General features: G+C 36.3%; 1 protein-coding gene across 1 annotated transcript; it reads left to right on the top strand.

Moving 5' to 3' along the window:
* Positions 1-5,186: 5,186 nt before the first annotated feature.
* Positions 5,187-18,526, top strand: BBS8 (tetratricopeptide repeat protein 8). The gene is made up of 5 exons (XM_074180436.1): positions 5,187-5,563; positions 9,567-10,039; positions 11,750-11,984; positions 14,534-14,708; positions 17,840-18,526. Exons 1-5 carry the CDS (start codon positions 5,292-5,294, stop codon positions 18,047-18,049), a joined length of 1,365 nt encoding a protein of 454 aa, XP_074036537.1. The 5' UTR covers positions 5,187-5,291; the 3' UTR covers positions 18,050-18,526.
* The last annotated feature ends 2,294 nt before the right edge of the window (positions 18,527-20,820 follow it).

Genomic DNA, 20,820 nt, shown 5'->3' with positions numbered 1-20,820 from the left:
GGTTTTTTTTGGTCCTGACTCTCCAGGGCTCTTCCATTGAAACAGTTAGACCTTGGTTTCGATGTCATAACCATATTCCCATGCTTTGTCACCAGTTATGACGCTTTTAAGCAAATCGGGATCGCCGTCATTCAACAATTTCTAAGCTATGCTCATGCGACGGTTTCTTTGGTCAAAATTCTGCAATTTTGGAACAAACTCCGCTGCCACACGCTTCATGCCCCAAATACAAAAAAAATCATGATATGAGCCAACCGATATGCCGACATCGTCAGCAACTTCACTAATAGTGATTTGACGATTCTCCATAACAATTTCCTTCACTTTCTCCACATTTCCATCGGTTGTTGATGTGGTGGTGCGTCCAGAGCGAGTGTCGTCATTGAAAGCTTCTCAACCTTCTATGAAAAGCTTGTACCATTCGGAAACATTTCTCAGACTCAGAATACAATCACCGTATGCCACTGTCAACATTTCAAGTGTTTTTGAGCACTTAATACCAGTCTTTAAACGAAATTTGTTGCAATTTTTTTATGCATAGTTATTTTTCGCCGAACATTCTAGTCACTTTTAACTTTTATGCCTCTCATCAACAAACTAATGATGATGAACAACTAAAACAGTGAACATATGTTCTAGACGAGTGTACCAACAAAAAAAAATAAAAAAGTACTTGATCGAATGTATATGGCCCGCAAAATTTCAACATTCACCTTATTTATTGAAGAGACCCGGGTTTCTATACATCTTTTTATAACTAAAATAGGTATCCTTTCAGGATAATAAACTGATCAATATCGATCAGTTAGTTCAGGCAGGAATGATCTAAGCATTGTCTAAGGATTTAATCTAAGTATGTATACTCTGAAATCTTCTACAGATGGCAGCACAAAACCATTGGTTATTTATAAACTCAAACTTGTTTATTTTTGTTTTGCCGTTATATTGGACGCTTTAAAAAATATTTAAAAAATAAGCATATCACATGCTTAGGTAATGTCGCCTCACTCGAAATGGAAATTTATTGTTTACAAATATTGTACTATATAATTGCACTGTACCCAATCTGAATTTATACATTATACATTCTTCAGTAAATTTATACATTATTTCGGAAAATCCTTGCCCTTTGATCATTTGATCATATGAAGGGGGCTTGTGAAATTTTTAATAAATCAAGCTCCAAACTTATGAGGAGTACCTACAAAAATATTTGTACTTCTCAATTTGTACTTCTCATTTGTATTCGTATTTGGATCTTAAATAAATAACATATTATTATTATTATTATTCATTTATACGGTTTGATATGTCTTGTAGACACTCTGCATTTTCAAAATGTCTAGTACTTATTAATATTTCTTTGTATTTGAATACCTATATATATTTTATGTTTGATAATTTTTTTTTGTTCGTGAATAGGAAGAATAACAATTTTCAATTCCTAAATGCCAGATTACCGTTTCATATTTGCTTCAGAAAAAAAAATAGAAACAATAAACAATATCGATCTTTTATTTTACCTTCATCTGAAATAGTTTAGACCTGTTATGTTGGTTGCATAAACACAAGGAACGACTATGCGTCTTGAGTTGAAAAAAATATTAGTCTTTATTGTTGAACCAGTTAAAAAGTTGTAATATGAGAATAAAATTGAGTATGGAATGAAAATAAAAAAAAATTCAAACTGAAATGAATGTAATGAACAATTGAAAGGAACGTAACCGGGATACTTTCATTTCCAATCAATATTTGTTGTTGGGGTTGTTAATACAAACAAATAATTTCTGAGGCTTTTCTATAAAAACAGTTCATCCATATACGTTCAGTTAGTCTAAGTGTTCGATATTAATGTTTCTGGTTATTGAAAATCGTGTGGTAGGTAGGTAGTTTGAACTTCTGACAACGAATCAAACATTTTCCAAAATCAAGATTTTAACACAATGTTCTAATGATTCTATGTGTGTGCCATAGATATTACCAAAAACAGAAAACTTTTCCCAGTGTCTGTGACCAGGGCCGTCGCCTTCGGGGGGATGAGGGGAGTCTCCCCCGCCTGCTTTTTCGACTTGGGAAAGAGTTGGGAAGTGAAGATAGAAAAAAATATGATTAAAAATTGAAAAACATAAAAATGAGAGGAAAGAAAGGGAGAGGTAATAAGGAAAGGGACAGAACCAGGACAAGGTTGGGATTTCCCAACATACATAATTCGAAGAGAATTCTGAGTTGTTTGAAAACTACAAAAAAGTTTTATTTCTCCCAAGTAAGAGAACAGTTGAACAGTCCACAAATTTTGAAGTGACAATTGGACAAAATTCCCAACTTTTCGCTGTTTATTCGAAAGTTGGGAAATTTCGGGCCGTGAAGAAAGAAAAAATAATAGTAGAAAACAATAAGCACAATATTATTTAAGTGTTGTTTCCTTTCATTTGTATTGAGTATTCCTATATACAAGGTGGATATGGTGGAAGACCAAGGACCTTGGTCCAAAGTAGAATAATTCTCATATTATTTTTATTACTACCAAAATTTATTTTTGTTTGTGTATACCCTAACGGGCATAAGCATTCAGCCAATCTTTGGATAGCTTTCATTTTTTCAAAAGTTGGGAAAATTTGGATTCCCTCCCCCCCCGCCGGTTTTTCTTTTTGCTACAGCCCTGTCTATGACATAAGCTCTTTATTTTTAGACCACGTGATGACTCTTCAAATAAATTGATAAAATAATTTTGTTGAAAAATGACTCATTGGGAATTTCTGCTCAAAAATTACTTATTCGAAGAACTTCAGTATTGTCAAACGTTGTATCTTGTCTAATAGGTAAAAATGTGTGTAAGTCTATACTTTTCGAACTTTTTTTAAGCAAATAACTTGAGAGACTGAAAATTCAGAGACTGTATGCTCTGGTCAACAAGTGAGTTTCAGCTTAACATTTTTTTCTCCACCTCCAAAATATATAAACGAAGTGCCATTCGATAAGGAATAGCGTGTAGATCGTTTGCAAAAATTACAAAAATTGTAAACAATTAACTGAAAAAAATGGGTTTTTTTGTAAATATCTTGAAAACTATCAACTGAAATGAAAGAAAATGAAGTCGTATCACATAACAGTAAGAGTTTTTTGTATAAGTTTGAAAATGTTCGTATAGGACGAAACTGCAGTAACGTTAGTTACAAATGAAAGTGGTAAAAAACATAGAAATTTTCATTTCTCTTTTCATTATAACAGTAAGTGTTTGAAGTATTTTTACTTCTAATATGCAACAACATAGTAAAGCAGTATAACTAGTACCCCTATAGTTGTCAAAATACCTATTTTGCCACATTCCACAAGTCCACTATGAGAAAAAAACTAATTCCCAACGGAGTTCGACTTACGGACCCTATCCCTGACGCAAAATCGAGGACAAATCTCTTCATATCCGATGACGCCGATGTTTCGTCTGAATCCGTCAACAGTTTCTACACAGTCGTTCCCCTCCAGGCGACCAAAGTACAATAACAATTTACCCTTGTTCCCTTTCAAGCACTTCAGAAGGTTAGACCAGTTGGTGGATCCTAACTGTTACAAGATGGGTTAGTTTGCAACCAAAGGGTCTGCTTAATCAAAAGAATCACTGCTACATATACTCGGTTTTGCAAGCTCTGATCGCATTTCTACCACGTTTTTTCCAGTTATTGTGATGACTCTACTCAGACCCAGAGATCACAGTCTCTTCATAGAAGTTCTTCTTGTATAGTTTGTGAGTATACTAGTGAGTAGTCCCAGATCGCATTAGAACCAAATACTCCGCCTATAGTTTCTTTCAATATTGAGCGCGTCTGTCAATTATTGAAATTGCTGCTCCGAATAGTTTTCTTCTTTGATCAAAATATTGCATCTATTTGAATCTGGGTCTTTCTTTCTTTCAGAGTTTCCTTTTTATCGTTTGAAGGTGTTTCTGTTACTTGAAAGGTGGGGACCTCTGGCGAAGAATGAATTCAACAAAAAACCCATCTTCCACACACCAAAACCTACCAAATTGGTTTCATCCGGAGGAGATCTGAACTAAGTCGTTAACAGTGAATCAACCTGCTAACATCCAACAAAGAGAAACATTACTTTCACACTTTGTAAAGCACCAATGAATTCTTCAGTTAGCAAGTTCAAGTTAGCAAGAAATTTCAAAAGAATTTCAGGTTGTTTGCGCTATTTATAGATTTTCGAAAGCAACGAGCAATGATACATGGTCTTTCTTCAATAAATGTTGAGTTACACTAAACTCTTCTGGTCTACGTAATCCTATATGAGTGCTTTGTGGAACGAGTATTGATAGATCATTGAATATGACAAAGACACTGTTTGTAGCAGTTCTCTCATTTGGATTGCCAAATAATTATTGAAGTGAATGAGCAAATTTGACGGACTCAGCTTTTCCAAAATTTGGTGCGGCTCTTAGAGTATCTTTTTTCATCGTCGTTCCTTCGAAAAGTTGAGGTTTCAAAAGGACGCTCTCTGAATCCACTCAATGACTATGTTTGAATAATATCCATATCGAAGTATGTATGTTACAAAGGTTTCAACTGCAACTGCGACAGTCATCTTCAGTGGCATGGTCCAAGTACTCTTCTTGACGTATCAAGTGAAACAGTTTCAGTGGAAAATTTTCCACTGATTCTCACTGAAGAAATCGTTGATATGACATGAAAATGTAGGTGTGGTTTTTTTCTGGTGGATTTAAATACGATGAGTTAGTTTTCTCTGCTTGATTGGTAAAACGCGTGTCAAGGAAAATGTTAGAGTTCTGCTGTGTGGAAGAAATATTTTTGTTAGAACGTTTCTGTTATGTATTTGTCCTTATTTTTCGCAAACCAGGCATCCTGGTCATATCAATGGCAGAATCCACCTGAAACCTATGACTGAAAATATTCCGTTTCTTCATTATGTACGTGGTTTTCATTGCTGCCCTTCTTAATGCCATGTGAGGTTCGTTATTACGTCCACCGTGGTAAACGTAGTACACTCATTTTCATTGCATCAGTTTTACAACCTAGTCTCTCTGATTGTTGAAGATGTTGAGCTAATTTTTATAGAATTTATTGAAGGTGACTCATTTTGATTTTGTTTCACTTCAACAGACTGAAATACGTATCGTTTAAATATCCATATTGAACTGATCATACTTTTTCTTTGTGTTTCAGAACGATAGAGCAAGTTTTCTATTTTACTGACAACTGACTCTGGAAAAATTCATTAAGGAACGATTGGCCTGAAGTTAAAATTAGGTGAAACATCGAAATTCATTTCTCGTGATGGACCAGATGTACTTAGCGTTGAGCCTGTACCGACGAAGGCGATACGACAAGTGTGCAGACATTTGTACGAGCATACTAGACAAACATCCTCTAGATCAAGCTGCTTGGTGTCTAAAAATGAGAGCACTTACCCAGAGAGTATATGTAGATGATTTGGAGTGTGAAGAAATCCCACAAGAGGAATTCTTAGATGACAGCATTGTGGCAACTGCCCCTAGACCTGGAACATCAGTTAAGAGTTCTTTGCCTCCAACAACAAGCGCTTTATGGTGAGTAGACTTTGCACACAAAGTTAGTAATTTAAAGTCTAACCCATAAATTCCTGGATACCTGAATTCTTTGGCATATATAACGGTCAAACATTTCCAAAGATCCAGTCAACATGAATTCTAGAAAGGACGCAAATGAATTCCGCTTCGTAATAAAGCAAATTACTTATTTGTTGAGAGATTTTCCAAGTCAGCTGACAAGAGTAAGACTGCCAAACAATATGATGAGATCTGGTCCGCGGCGAGGAAAGTACAGTATATGTGCTCATATACCTGAGTTTTCCTTTTCCTTATGCCACCTAAGGTTGGCAAACCAAGATTCATTCTTATCGTCGTTCCTTTGAAAAGTTGATGATTCAAAAGGTCGCTCTCTGAATTTACTTAATGACTATGTTTGAATAATATCCATATCCAAGTATGTATGTTACAAACGTTTCAATTGCAACTGCAGCAGCCATCTTCAGTGGCATGGTCGAAATACTCTTCTTGACGTATCAACTGAAACAGTTTCAGCGGAAAATTTTCCACTGATTCTTACTGAAGAAATCGTTGATATGACATAAAAATGAAGGTGAGGTTTTCTTCTGGTGGATCAGAATTGTTACTAACTTCGTCAGCTTGGTCAGAGACACAAATGTGCTCTGCTGTGGACCATCAGTCATCGCCTCAGGGTACTAACTGGAGTAACTTACAAGTAATATATATCCGTTCAGGCCAGAATTTGCAGATCTAGAATCATATCTGTGGACGTGGTTGACAATATTTCGTGGTGTATTTCATCAGTTCAGACTTCCATTGTCTAATATAAAATAAACTGATTTGAAATCCCTGAAAAACACCTTTAAACAAACGTTGAATACCTGGTACAGACCCGGAACCAGCGACTTATTACGAGGATATGAGAAGACTATAGTCAACATCATACTCAAAGGTTTTTTGCTGATATCGTAAATCCCAGGAGAGAGAGCCAAACGCATATTGGAACGCACCAGCCGAGCACTGTAAAGGTCTCAAATTGATTACCACCGTTGGAAGAGGTCCACTCTGATGCAAGATGTCACAGAACGATTTGAGGAAATAAGAAGAGAGACTTTGGAAGAGATCATAGACCAATCTTTGTCAAGATTGAAAGCACGTGCTTGGAGATCCGACAAGACATGGAGAATACCCACAATAGGAAGTGGGGAAAGTTGGTGAGGAAGCAATGACCAAATGCAGAATGAGAACAGGACAACTATGAAGCCGCCAACTTCATCAAAATGAGCTCCCGCCCGCTCACGGACATAGAGAAATCTCTGTTGAGGAAAGGTCTAAACTTCGCCATTGCATCAACATCTGTGCCCTCTTTGGAAATAATAACTGCAGTAGAATCCACCAGTTCCCTTAATGATCAGATCGAGGCAGAAGAATTCAGATGGAAAATCAGAGAACGGCTAGACAGAGAACCAGTTCCAACTCCTAACGTCAGCAATGAAGAACGAAGAGCCCTGAACGGGCTACTTAGAGACAACACCATCAAGATCTTACCTGCAGATAAGGGAAACGCTACTGTTTTGATGGATACTCTAAGAACAGAAAATCGAATAGGTGCTTCAGAAAGGAAAATACACAAAGATCTTAAGAGACCCTACTGCATCAATTGAAAGGAAGTTGTACCAGACTTTGGAAAAACAACAAGTCTATTTTTTGGAAAAAGAGTGGAGAGATCATCGCTAACACCGCACCACAGTAAGCCCCCTCACTTGTATGGACTACCCAAAATCCACAAAAAGGATGTTCCGCTCAGACCGATCATTAGCTCCAGAGATTCATCCACTCAGAACTTGTCCAGATTTTTACTACCAATAATTAATCCACTGCAAGGTAAAACATCATCTTTTGTCAAAAATTTAAGGCATTTCGTTGAACTACTAGTCAAAGAGCAGGACCAACTGATCAGTTTCGACCTGGAAATCCTCTACACCAACGTTCCTGTCGAAGAAGCACTTCAAATCATGCAGAAGAAGCTATCCGAAGATGGGGACCTGAAAGATAGAACAAACTTACCGATACAAGTAATCATGGAATTACTGGGATGATGTGTACGAAACTGCTACTTCCAACTGAAGGACGAATTCTTTACGCAAGATGAGGACTGCCAATGGGATCGGTTATAGCCATTGAAGAAGCCCACAAAAAGCCCCGAGTCTGGTTGAGATACGTAGACGACACCTTCATAATATGGAACCATGGAAATGCAGAACTAGACACTTTCCTGAAGCACATCAACAACGTAAGTCCTTCCATCACTTTCACAATGGAGAAGGAATTCTACAACGAATTGCCTTTCTTAGACGTACTGGTGAAGAGGATCGACACTACATGGGAAACATCTGTATATCGAAAACCCACTCACACAGGACAGTATCTGAGCCACAAATCCAACCACCATCAATCAACTAAGAGAGGAATCATCAAGACCTACTAGACCGTGCTTTCGGGCTTTGTAATACAAAGGAAGGTCTCAAAAAGGAACTAGGCATCATCAAAAATGACTTTCAACGGAATGGTTACTCCAGAGGTAGAAGAGGCTTTAGCTAGAAGACAGCAAGAGCTTCACAAGGAAGAGAAGCCGCCACAACCAGTACTTATACTTCCCTACAACACAGGTTTATCGAAAAGGATAAGAAGGATTGGGTCTAAGAATTACGTCAGGACCTGCTTCAGATCTGGGAACACTATCTGTAGCAGCCTCACAAAACGCGGACTGCGATTCCAAGAATTGCATTTACCGGACACTCTGCGAGTGCGGAAAATTATACATCTGTGAAACAAAGAGGCCATTGAAAGTTCGCATTGGTGAGCACAAGAAACACACACAGCGAGGAGAAACCAGCAAATCCGGAATAGCAGAGCATGTTTGGACTCATCAACATAACATCAACATAACATCGAAAGGTCGTGACTTAACTTGGTTTGGAATCTTTTAATTTTAATTTTTATTTTTTTTTTAATATTTTTTAATTTTTTTTATTTTCGGTTGGTTGTTGCTTGTATGTTATTTCTTTGTAATTTCAGTTTATTGTTTAATAAAAATTGTTATTTTCAGTCAATCTTTTTAATTTTCTTAAGGATTTCAAATCAATTTATATTATAGTAGCCAATTTAAGTCCGAACTGATGAAATACATATCTGTGGACCATCTACTGGAATATCCTCTACCGCAGCCATGATGGCATATTAGGTGGCTGGACGATATTGTATTTATCGGATATTCAAGATGAAAGATCCCCACCTCATAGACCGCGGTAACCTTCCCATCTGACGACTATACCTATACCAGCCATGCAGGATTTTGTCGTCTTTGATTTGGGAGAATCATCTTTTGGTTCCTCTTCTGTTGCAGATTATGCTTCTGCTGCTCACGAATTTAGTGTCAGGCAGATTCATAAGGTATCTTGCTCTTGTGGAGGCAACTAAACCCCTTAAAAAATGCATCATCAAACCACTTGGGTTCGTGAACAGGATCAGCAATTGGAGAACTCAGAAGCCCTCACACTTGTTCGAATGTTATAGGAATGTCAGTTGAAGTCGTTTGATCGACGTTCAACTTTTCTGTAGACTCAAGGTAGTATTCTTTGGTTTAGTTAGAGTCCATGAAGGGAGCGAGTAGCTAGGAAAAGATGATCCATCACGGTGGAGTCCTGCATTACCATGACAAGGCTTTGTACGAGGAGAGGGGGCCTGGTATCCCAAAGGTTTCGTTAGTGTCATTGATGAGCTTAGAGTCATAGATCCTTTTCGTTCGAATACACACATCTTAGGATGAAATCATCATTGGGATGTCACCAGACAACCGATTGATGAATTAGCTAATCATTCCATTACGCATGTGGTAAAAGGAGCAAGCAGTAATTCAAGCTTTCTCAATAGCACAGTGTGTGTGTGTGCGTTTGTGCTCGCTAATCAACAAAAACAGTAAACCAGATTGGGTTGAGCCGTTTTTGACACATGCTTTATTTAGTTCCAGACCTCGAACAGCGACAGGTCGACCGGTATCAGGAGTAGCCCGTCCAGGTACTCAAACTCGACCAGGTTCAGCTCTTGACCGACTGAGGTCCGCTCGACCAGTTACAGGCCAAACATCAGCTCGAGCAATTCGTATAGGAACAGCCGCCATGTTATCTCAGAAAGATGGTCCGTTCATCCAAGTTTCTCGACTAAACCTATCAAAGTATGCCAAGAACTCTTGCTTGTCTAAACCGTTGTTCGAATATCTCTACTATCACGAAGGAGACATACGGAGTGCTATGGAACTTGCTGTTCAAGCCACGCAATATGCTGAATTCAAAGACTGGTGGTGGAAAGTGCAGCTCGCAAAATGTTACATAGCTTTGAACATGGTCAGGGAGGCAGAACAGCAACTTGGCAGTTCCTTGAAGCAACATCAAAACGTTGAATCGTTCATCAGATTAACGAGAATATACTTGAGGATGGGTAAGAAAATAAGGAAACTGTACTTATTAATTTCTCTTAGCTGAAAATAATATTGGATGAACTGCTAGTTGAAACTTGTTCAGAAGTTTTAATATTATTTGTGGTCGAAAACCAAAGTATCATCATTACACTAATTATTATAAATATTGAAATAACTCAGAGTTTGTCCGAACTGAACAATGAGAGAGTAATTTATGGAATAAATTCGCTATTTCGTAAACCGTTTACTTTCAGTCAAAATCCCGAAATAGGAAGATTTTCTTTTTCCTATACTTAGATTTCAATGCATATTCTAAAAATGTGAAATAATCAGCATTGTTTTCAATGGAAACTCCCTGGAAACTAGGAGGAAACAGAGAAACCTGTCACTACTTTTCAATATTATTAACTCCTAGAAAAAAATTTTCTTTATGTTCAAAACCGCTCACATGGCAGCAACAAACATTTTATGTACTATTTTATCATTTTAAACCACTCATTCAATAGCTGAACTCCAAGAAACTTACGATTAGCCAATAGTAGCATTGATCTTGTTGATGTTCAACGGTTCAACATCTCCTTGTATCATTTTAATACTCAATTACGGAATACTGTGCTTTAATGTTAAATTATTACATCATGTCATAAATTACAACAAAATGAAGGAATAAAAAATTAATTAAAACCAAAAGAATATCAAATTCATTGAAAACTAAAAAGAAAAATTCCCATCCCATATTCTCTGTTTCATTATCACTGTTGTCAAATTTATTTCCATCATTAATATGAAAGTGTCCAATCTCCATATTGTCTTTTTCAACTAATATTTATTTTTTTCATCCTTTTCTGCCAGTCTTCTTCGGTAACACTAGATACTTATTCTTCAATTAGCTCTATTACCTTCTTATCAAATTCTGTTTGCAGGCATATTAAGCGTACACATTCTCGAACCATCAGTCCACCCTTTCGTAATTGTGACGTGAGAGTCACAGCAGCTCACGTTATGGCCGGAAGTATTCAATTTCTTCCTTATGATTTCAGTTGTAGTAGTCGTATATTGTTTTTTTCAATGATTTTATTAGATGAACATTGCGTTCATAGGGTTTCTTTTTGACTATTTTACATATAGTTGAGAAAGGAATTTCATTCAAATCTGATGTTGCTTGTAATAGTTTGTTTTCCTCGAAACCAAACTTTAGATGTACATTCTTATATACCTTGAAACATACTCTCTGTGTTTCAATATTCAAATGCATCCGAATCTACACTGGAAAAAGTCTGCGTTGTTATCACACTCGTTATTACTATATTAGTACTTGTTCAAGGACGCCACTTTTTTAACGGATAACAAAAATTTCAACACTCAAATTGTGATCAGTTCTTGAACTGGCACGACGGCAATAACCATCTTCGCATTCCCCGATTTCTATTCGTCACCATAACATGACTTCAAATTTAATTTCATGACTCTCAGCCAATCATAAAACTTGGTTAGCAAAAATTATCCAATACGAATCGCCAATTCTATAGCCGGTTGCAGCCGGTTCATTTCTATGTATTGGTTTTTTTGGCCTTTGTGAGTGCCGCCAACTTTAACTATGCACAATATCGTTTATTTCGACTATAAACCTGGATCGATGCATATTTTTCAGATCAGCTTTGCAAGCCCTAATTTTCATTTTCTATTCCTTGAAAAATTTTCAAACACATGATATTATTTGTACGTTTTAGACCAGCCTCTGTCTGCAATGAATGTGTGCAGAACCGGATTGGACATATTCCCCAAGGACGTGTCAATTATGACAGAGCTGGGAAGATTGGCGGAGGCTTTGAACGATCCTTCATCTTCAGTTAAATATTATCGAAATGTTGTAATTGAAGATGCTATGAACAGCGAAGCCATAGCTTGTATAGGGCTATATCATTTCTACAATAATCAACCAGAGCTAGCTTTGAGATACTACAGGTTAGTATCAGCAGTTATTTATCTTTCCAAGCGCTGTGAAATCTCTTAGTATATGCAGCGATAGAGGACCACAATAATCCAATTTCTTTGAGCGTGACTGCCAATGCTTTTTGTTGAATAGTAGAGGTTCAGACTTCTTCTCGCTTGGGGTTCTTCTTGTGCTTGCCAATTCGAACCTTCAGCGGCCTATTGTTTTCACCAATAAGAGTAGAATAAGGGAAAGAGGAAATAATGTTTATATTTAAAGGGTTATATTTTTAGGAGTGGCTAATTTTTATGAAAGAAAGTTTTTGTCGTTCTGCTACTCCATCTTGATACAAACAAATGTGGGGATCTTCCAAAAAAAGGAAAGAAGCAATCAATTTTGAAAGAAGTAACTCTATACATAGATGTGTGTATGAAAGTTACTTCTTTGCATGATCTACACATCCATGTACAGAGTTGCTTCTTTTGAAATTGATTGTTTATTTCCTTTCTTTGGAAGATTCCCCCATGTTTTAGTATCAAGATGGAGTAGCTGAAAGGCAAAACTTTCTTTACCAAAAAATAATGAATATAAACTATTATCAAACAAAGGAAACAAACAGTAATGAAGACGTCTAACTCTGGGATTTTTAAAATTTGTGAATTTTAAAAGTTCCTCAAGGATGAAAAAAAACTTCAATATAAGGATCGAAACACATGAGAACATTCAGTGAGAAGAAAACCCGAATAGAGAAGTATCCCTTCAAATGATAAAAGAAAAAAGAAAAATTCACATGTTTATTGATTAATTGATTCATGCTGCTTCATATTCCACTAAAATTAGCCTACACGGGGACCGGTCAAAAAATAAGGTGAATGTTTGAATTTCGCGGGCTTCGTACATACGATAAGCGATATACAGGGTGTAACATAAGTACGTTGAAATATTCAAGAGACGTATTCCTGAGACAATTTTGTGAAAAAAGTCTATATGAACTTGTGTCCGAAAATGCTTCGTTTCGAAGATACGGGGTGTTGAATTTGAATTTTTTTGAAAATAACTCTTGCAAAAAATAAGTTATTCGCATGAAATTCGGTACCCGGGTTTTTTTTTGACGTGGGAAATCATAATTTTGTATTAATTTTCATGTAACCTCAAGAGGGCGCTGCGTACGCTGTCATTATTTATTTTAAATTGCCCTAACTTTTTTGACAGTAAACTTTTGCTACTTTTCATGCATATTACTTTATTTGATTTCAATAATTTTTGTCACTCTCCGCTTGCAATCAAGTTAAGTAAATCGAGTAGGCTATGAAAGTTTGTTTATAAAAATAGAAGTTCGCTGTCACATTTTTTACTATTAGTTAACAAATTCACAGTTCGGAGTTTGTAAAGTGACTTTTTGGTACCATGCCCGACTTTACGAATGCTGAAATGGTTGATATGGTTTTTGCATACGGCTTGGCTGACGGAAATTCAAGGGAGCCAGACACATCTATCAGGAAAGGTATTCCCAACGCGTGACTCCTTCTGCAGCGATATTTGCGAATCTTTTCCGGCGACTTTCCGAATCTGGAAGCTTTGAAACAAATTCTGCAGTAGGACGGCCACGGACTACAAAAACTGTAGAATCGGAGGAGGCGGTTCTCCAGAGACAAGTACAAGAAAAATTAGTCAAATTTTAAATGTGAGTCACATGCAGGTTACAGAATTTTAAAGGAACAGCAATTATATCCTTATCATATTCAGCGTGTCCAGGCACTTACGCTACGTGATTTCCAACCACGTATCGAATTTGCTCAATGGCTTTAAAGAAAAGTCGAACAACATCAAGTACTTTTCTGGTTTTTCACATTTTGTCTACAATCGAGGACCGCCTGCCCGGTACTGACGATGCCCAATAGGCTGAAACAGCTGTCTACCGGTGGTATATATATCTACATTTTAATTATATCTAATATCATTATTTTAACTTTATTATTACATTTTATAGATCAGACTCATGTTTTAGTAGCATACCCATGCACAAGGTTTCTCCTTTTATGGGTTTTCTATTTTATTTGTTATTATTGTTACTCACTCTGTTGTACATCTAAATATTATGAGCAAATAAATTATTAATAAATTATTATTAATGTACGAATACTATACAACTGTGCGCTGCTATAGGTTCATTTCTATCATTTCCCTGAAAAATATGTTGGTTAATTAGTAGTTTCGGCAGCTTTATGAAGTCATATACCACTACTGAATATTATTTTATTATGTGCGGCTTCCAAATTTATTATTTTATGTAACTATGAACATTTTTTTCTGATAAATCAGCTAATTGGTTTCGAATTTTCAAGTGGAATGAGTTGAAACGGGTTTCTTGTATAACCATAAATATAAGTTTGTAACATTAATAGTCAACGATTAATGTTCAAATCCTTTAATTTACAATGTTGTTGTGTTATTGTCTACCACTGGCGCGGGCCTCATCCAGGTCAGTGTTGCCAACTACGACCCTATACAATGTTACCAAGAACTACACATTTGATATAAGTTTCAAGTTGTGTAATAAATTATTATCATTACCTTACAGGCGCATTTTAGCTATGGGGGCACATTCCGCCGAGTTGTATAACAATTTGGGGCTTTGTTGTCTCTATTCGCAGCAGTTGGATCTTACTCTCTCCTATTTTCAAAGAGCTTTAGATCTAGCTACAGATGCTGCGGTTAAAGCTGAAGTTTGGTACAATCTATCTCATGTAGCAATAGTGAGTAAACTTTTTATTGATTGTTTTTTGTTATTCTATCAAATATTCTGAATTTTATGGTCTTACTGTTTTCAATCGAAATATTTTTATAGCCTCATTTCCCTACAAATGGAAAACTTTTGTATTATCGGTTTGTGATGTTTATCTATAACTGATGCCTATGATCTGAAAGTGTCTGAAAGTGTCGAGTTTATACATTCTATCCAGTTTTTACTCAACAATTAAACTGAAAATATTGTGCTTTAACATGGAACACCATCACTTACCATTGGCTGAGATGAATAGAGCTGTAGGGCTTCTTCAAGGTGGCACGCGACAAAATGATGTAGCTCTTCGTTTGGGGGTCTCCCAAAGAGTTATCAGTCGATTGTGGCGGCGTTTCCGTGAAACTGGCAGTCCAGCCGAACAACATCCAGGGCGAGGACGCGCTACAACTGCAGTTCAAGACCGATTTTTGGTCTTAACCGCAAGAAGACAACCGACAATCACAGCACCTGAGTTCGATAACGTGTTGCAGCAGACGCACCAGGTAACCATTGGTCGTGATACTGTCAGAAATCGACTGCATGAAGCAGATCTCCACAACAGAAGGCCACTTAGATGTTCACCTTTGTCGAGAGGCAATTGCGGTAGAAGATTAGAGTGGTGTCAAGAACATCAAAACTGGGATGCAAATGATTGGGTCACAGTTTTGTTTACAGACGAATCCAGATTTGGATTTCATCCAGATTCTCGTCGAGTAAGACTGTGGAGACGACCTGGAAATAATGAACGTTTGAGACACGTTCAGGAAGTCCACACATACAGAGGTGGTACAGTAATGCTATAGGGCGGAATCATGATCGGCGGCAGAACCGATCTCGTTTTTCAAAATCGCTCCCTCACAGCTCGACAGTACCTCGACACCATTCTTCTACCTATCGTCCGTCCGTTTGCTGGTGCTGTTGGTGAAAACTTCCACCTAATGCACGATAATGCTCGTTCACATGTCGCGCGTCTAGTGACTGACTGGCTCACCAACGAAGGAGTTGATGTATTGCCATGGACAGCACAATCACCGGACCTGAATCCCATCGAGCATGTGTGGGACATGCTTCAACGAAGAATTACTCCGCATATGGGGAACATTCACACAACGTTTCAATTGAGAGAGCTTTTAATCGCTGAATGGGCAAATGTACCTCAACAAGACATTGACAATCTCATTTTGTCGATGCACGATAGATGTAGGGCCGTAATAAACCAGCGTGGAGGCCATACTTTGTACTGATTCCAATTTTTTTTGTATTATGATTTTTTTCGGGGTGCCAAAGAAGAGCCATATTTTTTTTAGTTTTGCTTATATGCGCACTCAGTATTTTTGACCATTTAATAAATTTTGTTGTAAGGTACATTCGTTTAATAATTACCCGTCAACTTTTTTTCTCTAAAGCGATCTAAAAAAAAAATATTGCCATTTTTAAAAATATTCCTAGATTTTTCCGATGTGTGTATATATATATATATATATATATATATATATATATATATATATATATATATATATATATATATATATATAAGAGTTTTGCGATTTACCTAATCTATATTTGGATAGCCTTACATTTGTTTTGGCCCTGTTATCATGGATACACTACCACTCCTGCTTAGTCAATTTATTTTCACCTAATAAATTTTTAACAAAACACTAACATTCATATATGATCGCAGAGTTAATATATGGGAATTTTTGAAAAAAGGTTTACATTGATCGTCGTATTTAGCCTGTGCCATAATTGTTACTACTTTTTTTGTAGTTTAAATATTATATCTAGATGACATCATGAACCCCAAACTATTAGCCCATATGTCATTACGAGTATGCTGGGAAAATGGCGAAATAAGCTACTCTTAAACAATCCGTTGTTATTATGTTGCTAAGTTGTCTTATAATGTATATACACGTGGATAATCGCTTTGATAATTTGTGACTATGTGAAAAGAAATTCAGAGATGAGTCGAAACGAGAAGCTTGACTTGACTGACGGTTTTATCATCATTTATAGTGAGATAATTGCTTCTAGACCAGTTTGCTAAAAAGGTTTCAGATGCCTTAGCGTTAGAAAGTAGATTGTGAGGCGTAGCGTCACTCAGCAAGAAAATTGTATCATCAGCGTACATTATAGGAGACACATTCATTACATTGTTATATTATTAATGTAAATAATAAATAATATAGGACCCAGAACAGAACCCTGTGGTACTCCATAATTGACTGTTAAAGGTTCTGATATGTCGTTGTTGAATTTAACACGTTGCTGGCGGCCTGCTAGGTAGGATGTAACTAGATTTAGAGCTTTTTTTCTGATCCCATAATATTCTAGTGTTTGTAATAATACGCCGTGGTCCACCGTATCAAACGCTTTGGACATATCATAAAATTTTGCAGAGCACAATTTACGCTCCTCAAAAGCTTATAGAATAATTTTATACATTTCGCAGATTGCACCGATAGTAGATCTTCTCTGTCTGTAACCAAAATATTCTAATAATCTATTTTTTAGTACAATTTCAAATATTTTTGAGATAGCAGCTATGATGGAAATAGGCCTGTGACTGTCTGTGTTGTTGCACTCACCTTTCTTATGAATATTGGTAACTAGAGCTATTTCAAATATTTGAGGATGAGTTTCGCTCTCTATACATGTATTTATCAAATGTGCAATGGCTTAGCAAGTGAATCAGCTACCATTTTTAGAACCTCACTATTTAAGTTGTAATTATCTTTAGATTTCTCATTTTTCAATTGTGATATCTGGTTTTAATTTCTATATCACAGACTGGAAATAGAAAAATGCTTTATTCAAAAATGTTGAGCAGTTCTAAAAATTGTTTCCTCTGATAGCAATGGAACAAGGAAAACTTTTGACTCACCCTGTATCTATAATCAACAATTCAAGTTGAGGATTTATATTAGGAAGATGACGAGAAGATATTAAAAACACATTTGTCCGTATAATGGATGCTACGTCAAAAAAACAATACTTGATAAAAAATTCCACCAAATAGGTCCACGAGTCTGAAAATACCAAAAAAAACATACTTCTAAGATAAAACATAGCTGCCATCTAATCTTCTTGTTTCATTTCAAGGCAGCTGGTGACGTACAACTGGCCATCCAATGTTTGAATTTATGCTTATCATCGGATTCCGCACATGCCTCAGCTTTCAACAATTTAGCTGTCTTGCATCATAAGACGGGAAAAGTGAACTTGGCAAAAGCTTATTTAACATCTGCTAGAACGCTGGAGCCAGAATTGGAGGAACCGAAAATCAATTTGGAACATTTACAAAATGAATGAAATCAAGTCGAAACGGGTTAACCGGTTGAGGTGAACTAAGAAAAGAATGTATGAAGGCGAAACTACGTTGTACAGCAGTGTATTGCATATCGAAGACTGAATTGACTTGAATTGAATTGGTTACGTCATGATTATAACAGACACAGGTATTAATGTTTATATTGATGATAGAAAAAAAGAGTGTGTACTTTGTACGCACGTAAGAAGTTATACTTCGTTTTTTATTAAATTATTTCTTGCTGTGATTTATTCGATTATTCGTTTAAGTTTATTCATGTATTCCAATTATTTATTGAAATTTATTCCGATACTATCTTTATGATGTACAGTGTATGGGACAACCTGGCAATAAATTTTATTATTTAAAATTTTAAGATTAAGGAAGAAACATTAAATTTATTGCAATATTTGGAATACTTCAATTTTTCCGGACTTCAGCATTTATTATTTTTACTTATTATTAATTTATTGATTTATTTGTACACTCATTACATATTAAATAATAATGTTGAAATTTTCTTTGATTTATAATGTTGATAATACATACCTCCCTTATATGGTCACCCATATACAGTCCACATAAACAAAATCGAGTCTATACAAAGAGGCTTCATGAAATACATTACTTACAAGCTAGAAGGAGTTTACCCTGAACAAGGCATCGACAACAAAATACTACTGTATAAATTTAATCTATTATCCCTTCAAAAACGAAGAACCTACTACTCTATAATTTTTATTCATAAACTAGTGAATAATCTGATTGACTGTCCCGAACTACTCTCCCACTTCAACTTTCATGTTCCACGAATTAATTCTAGTGATGAACTGACTTTTTATCTACCAAATTCTAGAACATATTACTCAAGTCACCAGTTGTCGCAATGAGCAAACTTTACAATCAACTCTGTGAAAATCTCGACATTTATTATGAACCTATTGGTCAAGTTAGGAACCATGTTGAGAAACTTTTACACTCTAGTCAAAATACATGAGCCCAAATTGGAAGTTACTCTATCATGTGAGCTTATTACTACTACTGTATTACTGCTGAATTATGTTTTTTTTGTAATACACCTGAACTATGTTTTTACTTGTTAGCTCTACATCTGACTTATGTTTTTTTTTTCGATTACTCTCCTAGCTTGTTTGAAAGTGGTTGACAATGTTTCGTTGTGTATTTCATCAGTTCGGACTTCCATTGTCTAATATAATATAAATTGATTTGAAATCCCTGAAAAAAATTAAAGATCAACCGAAAGTAACAATTTTATTAAAACAAAAAACTGAAATTACAAGGAAATAACATACAAGCTACAACCAAAAAATAAAAAATTGAAATATTAATAAAAGCTGAAAATTAAAAATATTATTAAGAAAAATGAAAATGAAAAAATGAAAATAAAAATTAAAAGATTCCAAACCAAGTTACGTCACGACGTTTCGATTGTTAGTATCCACAATCGTCTTCGGGTGATAACTGGACTTATTCCTCCGAGATCTGACTATATATAGGTCATTCGGGTGCTTTCACCTTTCACCTATCCCCTCTTTCCGCTTCATTGGTTTTGCGGGAAATGACCGTTTGGCGGGAGTTGGTCGTTTTTCGCTTGATAAGAGGTTTTCATATGTTACGTATCTCTACGCTAGCTTGACTAAATGCGTTGTTAGAAAACATATACGCGGCTTCCTTGAATTTTCTCCTGAACCAGTGTTCCTCTTTGTGGATGATTTCAGCTTGAACCCACTTGATATTATGTTAATGAGTCCAAACATGCTCTGCTATTTCGGATTTGCTGGTTTCTCCTCGCTGTGTGTGTTTCTTGTGCTCAGCAATGCGAACTTTTAATGACCTCTTAGTTTCACCGATGTATGATTCTCCGCACTCGCAGGGTATCCGGTAAATGCAATTCTTGGAATCGCAGTCTGCGTTTGGTGGCCTGGTTTTTGTGAGGCTGCTACGGATAGTGTTTCCAGATCTGAAACAGGTCCTGATATTATACTTGGACCCAATCCTTCTTATCCTTTCCGATAATCCTCTGATGTAGGGGAGTACAAGTACTGGTTGTGGCGGCCTCTCTTCCTTGTGGAGCTCTTACTGTCTTCTAGCTAAAGCCTGTTCTACCATCACTCTGGAGTAACCATTCCATTGAAGGTCATTTTTGATGATGCCTATTTCTTTTTAGAGACCTTCCTTTGTATTACAGAGCTCGAAAGCACGCTCTAGTAGAGTCTTGATGATTCCTCTCATAGTCGATTGATGGTGGTTGGATTTCTGGTTCAGATTCTATCCTGTGTGAGTGGGTTTTCGATATACAGATGTTTCCCATTTAGTGTCGGTCCTCTTCACCAATAATTCTAGGAAAGGCAATTCTTTGTGGACTTCCTTCTCCATTGTGAAAGTGATGGAAGGACTTACGTTGTTGATGTACTTCAGGAAAATGTCTAGTTCTGCATTCCCATGGTTCCATATTATGAAGGTGTCGTCTACGTATCTCAACCAGACTCGGGGATTCTTGTGGGATTCTTCAGTGGCCAGAGTTTCAAACCACTCCATATATATATATATATATATATATATATATATATATATATATATATATATATATATATATATATATATATATATATATATATATATATTAGCTATAATCGGTGAAAGTGGCGATCCCATTGGCAGTCCCTCATCTTGCGTAAAAAATTCGTCCTTCAGTTGGAAGTAGTAGTTCCGTACACAGCATCCTAGTAATTCCATGATTACTTGTATCGAT

This window comes from Leptinotarsa decemlineata, unplaced genomic scaffold (assembly GCF_025532065.1).
Source record: "Leptinotarsa decemlineata unplaced genomic scaffold, Ldec_3_MD MMD2_tig00026294_RagTag_RagTag, whole genome shotgun sequence".
Lineage (NCBI taxonomy): Eukaryota > Metazoa > Arthropoda > Insecta > Coleoptera > Chrysomelidae > Leptinotarsa > Leptinotarsa decemlineata.
Note: the sequence above shows the minus strand (reverse complement) of the source record. Positions and strands in the feature narration are given on the sequence as shown.